Source organism: Anomalospiza imberbis, unplaced genomic scaffold, assembly GCF_031753505.1.
Source record: "Anomalospiza imberbis isolate Cuckoo-Finch-1a 21T00152 unplaced genomic scaffold, ASM3175350v1 scaffold_83, whole genome shotgun sequence".
NCBI lineage: Eukaryota > Metazoa > Chordata > Aves > Passeriformes > Viduidae > Anomalospiza > Anomalospiza imberbis.
The window spans coordinates 120,920-133,236 of NW_027100447.1; the positions used below are offsets into that span (position 1 = coordinate 120,920).

The 12,317-nt window shown below is 45.3% G+C and overlaps 1 protein-coding gene across 1 annotated transcript; it reads left to right on the top strand.

The window, feature by feature from the left end:
• The first annotated feature begins 272 nt into the window (after window positions 1-272).
• Window positions 273-8,146, top strand: LOC137467872 (uncharacterized). Its single transcript, XM_068179289.1, has 3 exons — window positions 273-585; window positions 631-1,764; window positions 8,067-8,146. Exons 1-3 carry the CDS (start codon window positions 273-275, stop codon window positions 8,144-8,146), a joined length of 1,527 nt encoding a protein of 508 aa, XP_068035390.1.
• Window positions 8,147-12,317: the final 4,171 nt, after the last annotated feature.

Consider the following 12,317-nt stretch of genomic DNA (forward strand, 5'->3'; position numbering starts at 1 on the left):
GCATACACCCAGGCGAAAAGCATCCCCTGTCTTCAGGATTTTTAAAAGATCTCATTTGTACAAAAGATGGGACTTTGTTGTTTTATTTTTTGTGTGTGTCTTTGAGCTGTTTGGTGCAGTTGAGGAGACAACTATTTGTAACTAAGGAGTACCTCCCAAACAGTTTTGGTCCCCTCACCCACTCCAGGGAAGCGAAGGGAAACACAGTTTTAGCTGTGCTTGTGTGTAACTTAAGAATACCTCCCTGAAAGTGGTTTTGGTCCCTTCACAAAATGACTGAAAAAGATAAAGATACGTTTTTTGCTTTGCTAGCGAAATATGGTGCTAGACCCTCTCCAGCTGGAGAGGGATGGGCACAGGATAATTGGTTTAGCTTTGAACACGTCGTAGATAGAATATATTCTTTGCAACATGATGCCAGATATAAGCTGGGCAGAAATAAAACAATTCTCTGCTCAGTTTTGGGTGCTTGCCTATCGGCAGCCATTGAAACCCGTTTTAAACGGGTGACTGAAGAGAAGGCAGTCATAGACTCCTTGCAAAATTTGGTGGAAGTTTTGCAGAAGGAATTAGAACATGAAAGGAGTCTTAGAGAAGAGAGGGAGAAACGGGTGAGCAAAGAAAAAGCAGTAATAGACTCCCTACAAACCCTAGTAGAAGTTTTGCAGAAAGAATTAGAATATGAAAGAAGTCTTAGAGAAGGGAGAGATAAAAACTTAAAACATGTAGAATCACCAAAAGAAGTAGAAGAGAAAGAAGCACACCACATTAAACACATATACCCCCAGAAAGAATTGGTACACATACAAAATTGTGGAGAATCTTGTTGTTCCAATTTGAGACCTCTCATTAAAACAGAATACAATTTTATAAATGAAGAGGATTTTGACCCTCACATTACCACAAAAGAAATACCATACACTGCCACTGAATTAGCCAAATTAAAGAAAGAATATTCACGTCTCCCTCAAGAATCAGAGACAGAATATGTGTTTAGAGTCTCACTCACTGGAGGAGACCAAATTAAATTAAGTGAGCAAGAAGCCAGTGGCTATTGGGGACATGGAGTTTTCTTAACAACAGGGAATACTCGAGCTCCATGGTCCCTGACACAGCGCGCAGCTTACTGGGCAGGGGGACTTAGCCCCCTTGAAAGAGGGGATCCTCTAGCCATTACCGGCACGCCAGATCAACTTTTAGAAAACATTCACAAAGCTGCCTGCTTGCAAATGATACATGAAAGAACATTGATTTCTGGCTATGAATCACCTATGCAATTGCCAGTAAAACCTGAAATAATGACACCTCTAATTCGAGGTCTCCCTGAGTCCCTTAAACCAACTGCAATCCTCCTTCAGAAAACCATTGCATCTATCACCCCTGTAGACAGGCTAGATAGATTTCTTGGCAACCCTACTGACCAAACTGGTTCCACTAGCCCAAGCTTCACGTCTCTTGCAACTCCAGCCCAACCTTTAAGCGTACAATCTGATAATAGCCATAAAGTGTGGACATGGAGCCAAGTTGCAGAAGAGTTAATTAGTTACAGCAGAAAATATGGATCGGTGAATCTCCCAGATGATAAGCCTGAAAAAACCAGAGGGGTCAGGCACATTGTTTCTCCAAATGAAAAACCAGAAAAGGGGAAACAGATCTCTAGTCGCCAACAGTTGTGGCTAATGGGACTAAAAAGGGGAGTGCCACGAGAAGTGATGGATGGCTTACCATATGAAAAATTAGTTAAAATAATTTCAAACTGGCGCAGTCCCAAACCCATGATACTGAATTCACCTGATGTACAACCTAGCGCACCCCCTCCTCCACAAGCTTCAAGCTACAAGCCAAAACAACCCCCTTTACAAACTCTTGATGAAAAGCCAAACCATTCTCCTACACGAGCTTTAGACAATGGGCTACAAAAACCTTCCCTACAGTTCCAAGGCAGTAAAACAAACCAGCCTGCTTTAAACTAGAAACTCCGTCTCTTGTTAGTGAGCAAAGAGACGGAGAATGGCTGTTTTTGAGAAAGCTCACAAAAAACCCAAGAACAGGTGACTTATTGATTACAGCAATTGTCGGTCCCAAACGAGCTTTAGTAACCTTTGTGGTAGACACCGGAGCCCAGATTAGTGCACTGAAAAATGAAGATGCTCAAAAATGTGGAGTTGTTCCTAGCAAAAAACGGTGTTGTGTCTTAAATGCCCTAGGAACTACAGAGCCTATGGGTATCGCTTTAGTAAAAATTACATTGCCCGGGGAAGACAACTTAATAGTTGTCAAAATGGTAATTGGAAATATTCCGGACAGTCTGTTAGGGATGGATATACTTGCTGGGAAACAGCGGGAAGACTCAGAAGGTCTTTTGTGGTCTTTTGGCGCGCCACGCCTTGACATCAGGCTGCTTAAAATAGCTCCACCACTACCATTCAGTAAAATCACTTCTGTAAAACAGTATCCCTTGCCTTCTGGTGCTAAAGATGGCATCAAGCCAGTTATTCAAGAATTGAAAGATCAGGGAGTTATTATTAACACTCATAGTCCGTTTAACTCCCCAATATGGCCAGTTAAAAAACCTAATGGGAAGTGGAGACTGACAGTAGACTACCGCCGTCTTAATGCTAACACAGACCCTCTTACAGCAGCTGTCCCAAATTTAGCTGAGTTAATAATAGCAATTCAAGAAAAAGCCCACTCTTTTATGGCAACAATAGACGTTAAAGACATGTTTTTTATGATACCTATACAGCCAGAAGACATGGACCGTTTTGCTTTTGTGTGGGAAGGACAGCAATATACCTTTACACGTTTGCCCCAAGGGTACAAGCATTCACCCACTTTAGCCCACCATGCTTTAGCCCAGGAGTTAGAAGCCATATCTAAACTAGACACTGTAGCTGTTTATCAGTACATTGATGATATCCTTGTGGGAGGAGAAGAAAAAGAAGTAGTGGGGAATACTCAAGAGAAAATAATCTCTCATTTAGAAAGCCTAGGTTTACAGATCCCCTCAGAGAAAATACAAAAACCTTCACAAGAAGTGAAATTTTTAGGAATATGGTGGAAAGGAGGTATGACATGTATTCCCCCCGATACTTTAACCTCCTTAGATCAGATTAAAATGCCAGAATCCAGGAAAGAACTGCAACAAGCTTTAGGATTGTTAGTGTTTTGGAGGAAACATATTCCAGATTTTTCAATTATTGCTAGGCCTCTTTATGACCTGTTGAGAAAGGGAGTAAAATGGGACTGGAGCCCCTCGCAGGAAGAAGCATTGCAACTGCTGATTTTTGAAGCAACAGCTTATCAAGCATTGGGTCCCATTCATCCTACAGATCCTTTTCAAGTAGAATGGGGATTTGCATCCTCAGGATTGTCTGTACATATATGGCAGAGGGGTCCCGAAGGCCCGACCAGACCCGTTAGCTTTTACTCCCGTGGTTTTAAAGATGCAGAAAAAAGGTATACCATTTGGGAGAAGGGGCTATTTGTTGTTAGCATGGCTCTTGTTGAAGTAGAAAAAATCACAAGACAGCAACCAATTGTATTAAGAGGTCCTTTCAAAGTAATCAAAATAGTTACTACCGGGACTCCTCCTCCTGAAGGAGTAGCTCAGCGGGCCTCCGTGAGAAAATGGTATGCACAAATAGAGCACTATTGCCACATTTTCTCAATCACAGAAGGAGCTGTGAAAAATTTGTCAATACAAGAAACAGAAAATCTGAATAATAGTGAAGACAAACCTGTTTCAGTGATTAAGGTAGCCCCTCCCTTTTCCCCTGAGCAGTCACCTAACTCATGGTTTACAGATGCTTCATCTAAGAGAGAAGGAAAAGCGTGGAAATTCAAGGCCGTGGCCCTCCATACTTCCTCGGGCGAACAAATTATCACAGAGGGGGAGGGCAGCGCTCAAGTTGGGGAGTTGATAGCTGTTTGGAGTGTTTTCCAGAGGGAAGCACAGAACACCTCTCTTGTTTGCATTTACACCGATTCCTATGCTGTATACAAAGGCTGTACTGAATGGTTGCCTTTCTGGCAACAGAATGATTGGGAAGTTAATAGAATCCCAGTATGGCAGAAAGAAAAGTGGCAAGAAATCCTACAAATTGCAAGTCGAGGGAATTTTGCTGTGGGGTGGGTAGCTTCTCACCAGACAGACGGGAATCTAGCAGGAGAATGGAATAACAGAGCTGATGAATTAGCTAAGTTGAGCCCCCTAAAAAAGGATGAAATTACTGAAGATTGGGAACATTTGTTAGAATGGTTGCATGTAAAAAGACAACACACAGGTGCAAAAGATTTGTATAAAGAAGCTCATGCTCGGGGTTGGCCAGTTACCAGGGAAATGTGCAAAACTTGTGTGTCAGCCTGTGAGCAGTGTCGCAAACGGCTAGAAAGACATCCCCTAGAGGATGACCCACTACACTTAAGAAAAGGTAAAGGCTTATGGGATGCATGGCAGGTAGATTATATTGGTCCTTTTAAGCAATCAGGAGGTAAGCATTTTGTGTTAGTGGGAGTTGAGATAATATCTGGATTAGCTCAAGCTGAGGCCTTCAAAAGGGCTACAGGAGAAAGCACTGTCAAAGCATTGCAGATATGGTTTGGGACCTTTCCAAAACCACAGGAAATACAATCTGATAATGGGTCCCACTTTACTGCCAAAGTAGTGCAGGAATGGGCAAGAGGTGAAGGAATAAAATGGACATTTCACACCCCCTATTACCCTCAAGCCAACGGAATTGTAGAAAGAACCAATGGTCTCCTAAAAAGACTTTTGAAACCACAAGAAGGAGGCTGGGATGGTCGACTGTATAAAGCTGTACAAAGTGTGAATGAAAGATGGGGGGCAAACGGATGTCCGAAAATCACCGCCTTTTGCCCGAAAGCTCCAACCATAATTCCAGCACTAAAGGGGCCAAATGATCCCAAAAATCCAGCTCATTATCCCGGACAACCTGTCCTAGTTGACCTTCCCACTGTAGGGGAGGTACCACTAGTGCTGAAAACCCCTTTGAATAAATTTGCTTGGGTAGCATCCGATGCTCTAGGTAAAGAACACCGGATAAGTACCCGCTGGATAATTCCCTCTTTTTAAAAGGTTCTGCCTTTAGATGGCAGATTTTTCTGTGTTTGTTATTACAGGAGAACTCCGAGGGACGCTCTGAGTGATATGAAAGTCAGATAACCATGTTAACATTATTCATACTTCTTTGCATCCTGCCACACCATTATGGCCAAGATCCGGCTGAGTGGCCGTGGTCTGAAGCTACCCTCAGGTACACCAGTGTCCAAGGATCCTACCCCAGAGATCGTCGCCCAAACCTAGCGACTGTAGTGCTGCATGACTCAGAGGTATACCGTCGAAGTGAGTGGGGTTGGGACCGAAAAGACTGGGCCAGAATGCTGACTGGGACAATTGGTGAAGACATTAAGGTAGGATGCAGAAAAGTAGAAGGACTATCTCATGAGAAAGCTACTAACATCGCAGTAGCTGGAAATCTTTTAGAACCTGGTATAACAAGCAGTTTGCACCCCAACATTACAGCAGGACTCTGTCCCACTACAACATGGAAATGCAACAAGCAAGATTCCCTTTTGTTGTGTTGTCGTCAGAAGGATGTTGGAAACTATACATTAGACCCTAGCACCAATAATGTTGAGATCACGAAGCTTTGTAAGAATGAACCCACTGATTGTTGGTACAACTTTACTTTAACTAAATCAATTTATGTGACGTGTAATTGGCAAAATAACTCAGCAGATCAGTCAAGCTTGAAAGGTTTAATTTACAGGTTTAAAATAAATGCTGTGGCAAAACCCATGTTAACTGCAGTGGTCATGTACTCTGGTGTGCAGACTCCCGTAGTGTTGCATAGCAAAAATAATGTTTTCCCTCCTTTTGCAGTAATACGAGGTAATGATGTTGCAATTCGATGTGAATTAATTGATGGATCCCTCATTGAACCCATACACAGCTCTGGTATAGGGCCCCACGGTCGTGTTCTACACTGTGAGACTCAGAATCAGAACTGCTGGTTGAACCTAACAAATGTACAATTTTCTCACAGAGTGATATGTGGTGAAAACAACACTAAACACTGGGGAGAACTCGATGTCAATGTAGTAATGCCTACTGTGCCCACCACCCAACCACCGGTCATGCTCACCCCGAAAATTTTTGAGATCGGACCATATGTAATAAAGAAGACTGGCCAACAACAAATATTGTTCAATCCGGCATGGTCTCTTAAACAAGTTAAATTACTGATGCAGAACAATGTTTCAGAAATTCAGCCAAACTGTTCACCCTTTTTGCAAACTTCGTTTCAAGGGTGGACCACCTGGCTGCGAAAACGGAACCCTTCCAAAAAACGGATGGCAAGAGACATAACCGGTGTTGTGGGAACAGGATTGGGAATCCTAAATAGTATTGATTCAGAAGTATTGATGAATAAACTAGTTGCCACCACAAGAGACTTGACAAAATTACAACAACCCCTGCAGTCCTCTTTATCCACCCTGGGAACACAACAGTGGTTGTTATCAAACATATTACCAAATTGGGAAAAGGTAAATGTGAATGATCACAAATTAATAATTGATGCACTTAGTGTTGCACAAAACAACATTTCCCTGGCCCTTAGCTGCATCCAGGCACAGCTCTGGATGCAGACAGTTGTTGCCTCAATTATAAGAGAAGGTGAAGAAGGCATTTTCCCTACTGAAATTCGAAAAATAATTTGGGACAATGCAAATGATTTTGAAAAGGAATTCCAATCCTGGTGGAATTTGGTGAACTTCACTTACAACCCAAGTACAAACACAGCCACAGCTTTTGTGTTAACGATATCTAATGCTTCAGTGCATTTGATTTTCCCTATCATTGCATTAGGGCTGAATCATGACGGAGCTATTCTCTATCCTTCCGAGCATAGAGAATGGGCCCGTCAAATTGATAAGAAATGGCAAACTGTAAATTTGGAATCTTGTATTGTCCGGGAGCAACAAGGTTTTATTTGTGAAAGTAATGCAATTATAGCTCAAGACATTTGTTTGGACACAGAGCAGAATATTTGCCATTTTGAAGTTCACCCTGATGAAACTCCTGTAACAATATTAGTGTACATAGGTAATGGGTGTGTGTGTGTAAGGACTGCTTGTGATGTAGTGCTTATAGAAAATGTAGCAGTGAATCCAAAGAATCATTCAAATTTTTGTGTCTGTAACTTTACCACGATTACGGGATGTGATTTTTCTTATACTGTCCCAGTTATGTCTTACCACCTTTTACAATCCAATTTTACACTAATTCACCAGATATTGCCTGCCTCTATTGGAATGAATTTAACTTTGATTAAGCAATTGTTGCTTCACCAGGACTTAATTGAAATTTTAGAAAAGGTCAAGAGAAATGGGCAAAAGACCCTGGTAACAGTCCATCATGATGTGAAGGAGATACATCACGTTTTAGAAAGAGTAAGGAAGGATGCTGAACACAGATGGTGGGATACTCTTTTTGGGTGGTCACCTACTGCTACAGGCATCCTGAATAAAGTGTGCCATCCTATTGTTGTTCTTTTGATCTTGGTTTTAATTGGTTTTGTTTTATCAGCCATTTTATACATTTTGAATTGGAAAATGATGAGGCAGCTGACCCGATTGACATCAATTATAGATGCACACAGTTCAGTAAAAACCCCTTTTGTTAAAGACATTCCTAGAGTTATTGACACAAGAAGAACTACACGAGCAGTAAAACATTAGGCCTGCAACAGCAAATTAATTAGTTGTTCATTGTTTGTTTTGATTAGTATTGTTTGTTTTATACTGTGATTAAGTTTTTGTTTGGAGATTTTGTTTAAGAAATTTGTAAAAGAATTTTGTGATTTGTTTTGATTGTTTTCAAAGAAATTGTTTCAATTATAAGAAAAATTGTTATAATCAATATTGATCATTATTTTCCTATTCTATCTTTTCTTAATCCCTGTCCTTGTTTCTTTTACTTTTTCCCTCTTCCTCTTCGATATCTTTTTCTGTTTCTGTTTTTCTGGGATATATGCTGCCAGACACTGATGAGTCGAGCCCTGAAGACTTTGTGACAACGCTGCAGACCTTGCTGATGGAGTACTCTCGTCGCCAGTCGTAAGTCACGGGGTGGTGTCAGGGTCTGTCCGAAAATCCCTCATGTTTGCCTCACGACTGCCTCCAAGGACTGAGACCCTAGACCCTGAAAGTAGCTCTAGCCTGGCTGAGGTGGAAAATCTGCCAAGCCTTAAGGACTGGTATGCGATGCCATGGGAACTCAGTGCGAGAACAATGGACTGGTCATGGTGGACTGAGCCCTAATCAGTTCGTCCTGTACCTTCGGTCCTGTACTCTTGGTCCTGCACTGACGTGATGACTACAACTGGTTCCCAAAATGAGTCCACACCCACCATGTAGCCAGGAGAACTGCTGCTTTGGCCAGATGCCACCCGCTTTGAAGAACCTTATAAAAGACTGAAGGAGTTTTGAGGACTTTGTCCGGACCCCACCTGGAGAAGACAGCCTATGAGCATCTCGTCAAGCTCCGAGGGCCTCGTCTCTTCAGACTGGTAGCTATAATCCCCTTCCCCTCTTTCTCTATCTTTCACTCTATCTCTTTATTTCTCTCCCACTATCGCAGTTGTTGGCACTAAATAAAAGTGCATTTTTGTTTAAGCAAAGTGTTGTGTCCCCTGCTGTGTCTTTTGTGCTTTGAGATCTCCAAAAAGAACCTATCAGGGACCCTGCATGTATTTGCGGACCCTGACAAGGTGTTGCTGTTTGCAAGGAAGCTTGGCACAATATCCATTGTCTTCTCCATTTGTGAAACACCGAGCAGAGTCTGGGCAGGCTGGTGATGCAGAGCAAAACCTGCAAATACACCGGTGATCCTGAGCCTGGAGGGTGCAGCTAAACCCGGCCAAAAATAATTTCTGGAAAGTCAAGCCTGGTTTACATTTTCTTGAGTTTGGCTATTCCTGATCCGGGTGAGAGGGCTTTCTGGGGAGGGGGTGCCACAGGGTTCCCCCCCCCCCCCATTTTTGGGAGGTTTCCCATGGTGCCCCCTCCCCAAAAAGCACCGCGGGCCCCCTGAGGTGGCTCCTGTTCCACCGGCCGGTGCCCCCTGATCCAGGACTGCCCCCGGTGAGTCTGGGGCGCTCTGGGGGGATTTTGGGGAGATTTTGGCGGCATGTATGGGCTTTGGGGGATTTTGTTGGGAGATTAGGGGGAATTATTGGATTTTGGAGAGAATTACTGGGTTTGTGGGGTTATGGGGGTTTTGTGGGTTTTGAGGATTTTGGATTTTAGGGATTTTTTTAGGGTTTTGGGGTGGTTATTTTTTGGGGGGTTTATTGAAATTTTTGGGCATTTTCTTGGTTTTTTTTTTTTTTTTTTTTTTTTTTTTAAATTTTGGTGGGTTCCATTGGGATTTTGTGGGATTCTTTGGTGTTTAGGAGTTTTTAATTGGGATTTTTGGGGGATTTTGGGGGGTTTTAGTGGAATTTTGGGGGGCTTTGGAGTTGTCCCAGGGTGTGGGGAAGGGCTGAGAGGCACCAAAGTCTCCTTTAAACCTCTGAAAGTCCCAATAAACCCCATGAAATCGCAATTAAATTTCACAAATTCCCATTAGAACACCCTCGAATCCCAATAAAAGCCCACAAAATCCCAATTAAACCCCACAAATCCTCCCAAAAATGTCTCCAAAACCACAACAAGCCCCACAAAATACTCACGAGTCCAAAGAAATCTTGACAACAACCTAGAAAAAACCTACAAAACCCCCCCTAATCCCCACTAAAATTCCTAACAAACCCAAATCCCCAAAGAATCCCACTAAATGCCCCCACAATTCCAATAAATTGCCTCCAAATCCCCTAAAAATCCCAATAAAACCCAGAAATAATTCCAGAGGATCCCACAAAATCCCCACAAAATCCCAGTAAAACCTTCCAAAATTCTAAAGAAAACACAAAAAATTTCAATTAACCCCCAAATACCCCCAGGAAAACAACTTCCCCCTCAAAGCACCAATAAAACCCCTCAAAACCAAACTCCCCAAAATCCCCCAACTGCCTCCAAACCCAATAATTCTCCCCAAAAACCCCAACAATTCCCCATAAACTCCCAACACAATTCCCCAAAGCCCAAAAAAGCCCCAGATGCCCAAACCCCTCCCGAGCCCTCCCTGGTCCCTCCCGGTCCCGCCCAGGCCCGTCCGGGGCCGCGGCCAAAACTGCCCGGAGCGAACGCGGAGGTCCCGGAGCCACCCCGGAGCCGATCCCGGGCTCGGCCTCGGGCTCGGCCCCTTTGGGGGATTTTGGGCCGAACCGGGCAGGTTTAGGGTGGGCTTCAGATCCCTTGCGGGGATCCCGAGCCTTTTCGGGTGGATTTTCAGCCCCTGTGGCTGATTTGAGGCCGAATCTGGTGGGGTTTAGGGGGGATTTCAGACCCCTTTGGATGATTTTAGACCCATGTGGGTGGGGCTGGGGCCCATTTGGGTGAGTTTAGGAAAAACTGGGCCCATATGGGTGAATCCTAATCCTGTGTGGGTGATTTTAGGTCCCTTTTTATGGTATTTTGGGTGCATTTAAGTAGGGTTTTTTGCTGCTTTGGGCAATTTTAGCTTGAACCAAGCCTTTTTAGGGTGATTTTAGGTCTTCTTGTGTTGGTGTCAGGGACATTTTGGTGATTTTAGATACCTTTGGATGATTTTAGGCTGGACCAGATACTTTCAGGGTGGATTTTAGTCACATTTGAAAGATTTACGGGTGATCTTAAGCCATTTCTTGAGGGCTATAAAACACTTGGGGCAGTTTTAAGCCCCTTTGGTTGGATTTTAGAGCCCTCTGGATACTTTTAATCCCATTTGGTTGATGTCAGGCTGAACCATGTGGATGTAGGCTGCATTTGATGCCCTTTTGGGTGATTTTGGGTCAAACCGGGCTTTTTTAGGACAGCGCGTCCCCTTGGCCCCGCTCCTTTCCCCTCACGGTTCCGCCCTTTCCTCGCCCCCTTTCCCCTCACGGTTCAGGATCCCGGAGCGGGGGAGGAGGAGGAGGGAGGGAGGAAGAGGCGCAGCGGCAGCAGGGAGCAGCCGGAGGAGAGGAGAGAAGGAATCGCGTGGCCCTGGCGCTGCCTGAGCTCGCAGCACCCCGGGAGCATCGCCCCCATCCCGCAGGTGCCCGGGGAGGGGGACCTCGGCCCAAATATCCCGGGGCTCCCTGGGTTTGGGGTTTTTTTTTGGGCGGGATGTTTGGAGCTGGCAGGGCTCCAAAGCCGAGCCGCAGCTGGCCCTCGGAGGGACATCGGTGGATCCCCGAGAGGTGTTTTCCGGGGGTCCCGGTGGGCGGTGAGGGCAGCAGAGCCCCGGCGGGGGGACACCGGTTTTGAAGAGCCCCGGGAGAGCCGCGGCTGCCCTGAGCGGGAGCCCAGAGAGAGAAGAGCCCCAGAAGCCCCAGCGGGGACCCCGAGAGGGGGGGACCCCTGGCAGTGCCGGCACCCCGGCAATGGGGGGTGCTGGGGCTGGAGGGCTGGCATGGCCGGGAAAGGGGTGCGGGGCTCCCGGGGCCGCCAGGGGCTGCTCCCAGCAGGAGCCCAGTTGCTGACAGTCATTCCCCATTATGATACAATTTGCCCCCAGCACTGTTCCCGTTGCTCCCACTTTCATCCAGTGTGTTCCTAGTTGCTCCCAGTCACACACAGTATGGGGGATGATGTGCCTGGTGTGTTCCCAGTCACTCTCAGACACTCCCAGTATAAGTCCAGTCCTTCCTGTATGGTCCAGAGATGAGCCCAGTGTGCTCCCAGTCACTGCCAGTATGAACCAGTTGTGCCCCACATGGTTCCAGTTGCTCCCTTTCACCCTCACTTTTGTTCCAGTCACTCCCAGTCTCTCCCAGTGTACCCCAGTTCCTTCCAGCATACTCCCAGTCACTCCCAGTTCCTTCCAGCATGATCCCATTTGTTCACAACCACTCCCAGTCAGCCTCAGTGTAGTTGCACTCACTGCCAATATGATCCCTGTCACCTCCAGCATGATCCCAGTTGATCCCAGTAGAAGCCCAGTTGTTTCCAGTCACCCCCAGCATGCACCCAGTGACTCCCAGTTCCTCCCACTTGCTCATAGCATGATCCCAGTTGCTCACAGTTGCTCCCAGTCAAACTCAGAATGATCCCAGTCATTCCCAGTGTATCCTATTTGCGCCAGCATGGTCTCAATTGCCCGCTGCAGGCTCCTACTCTGTCCCAGTGTGATCCCAGTATGATCCCAATATGATCCCAGTCTCCCTCGG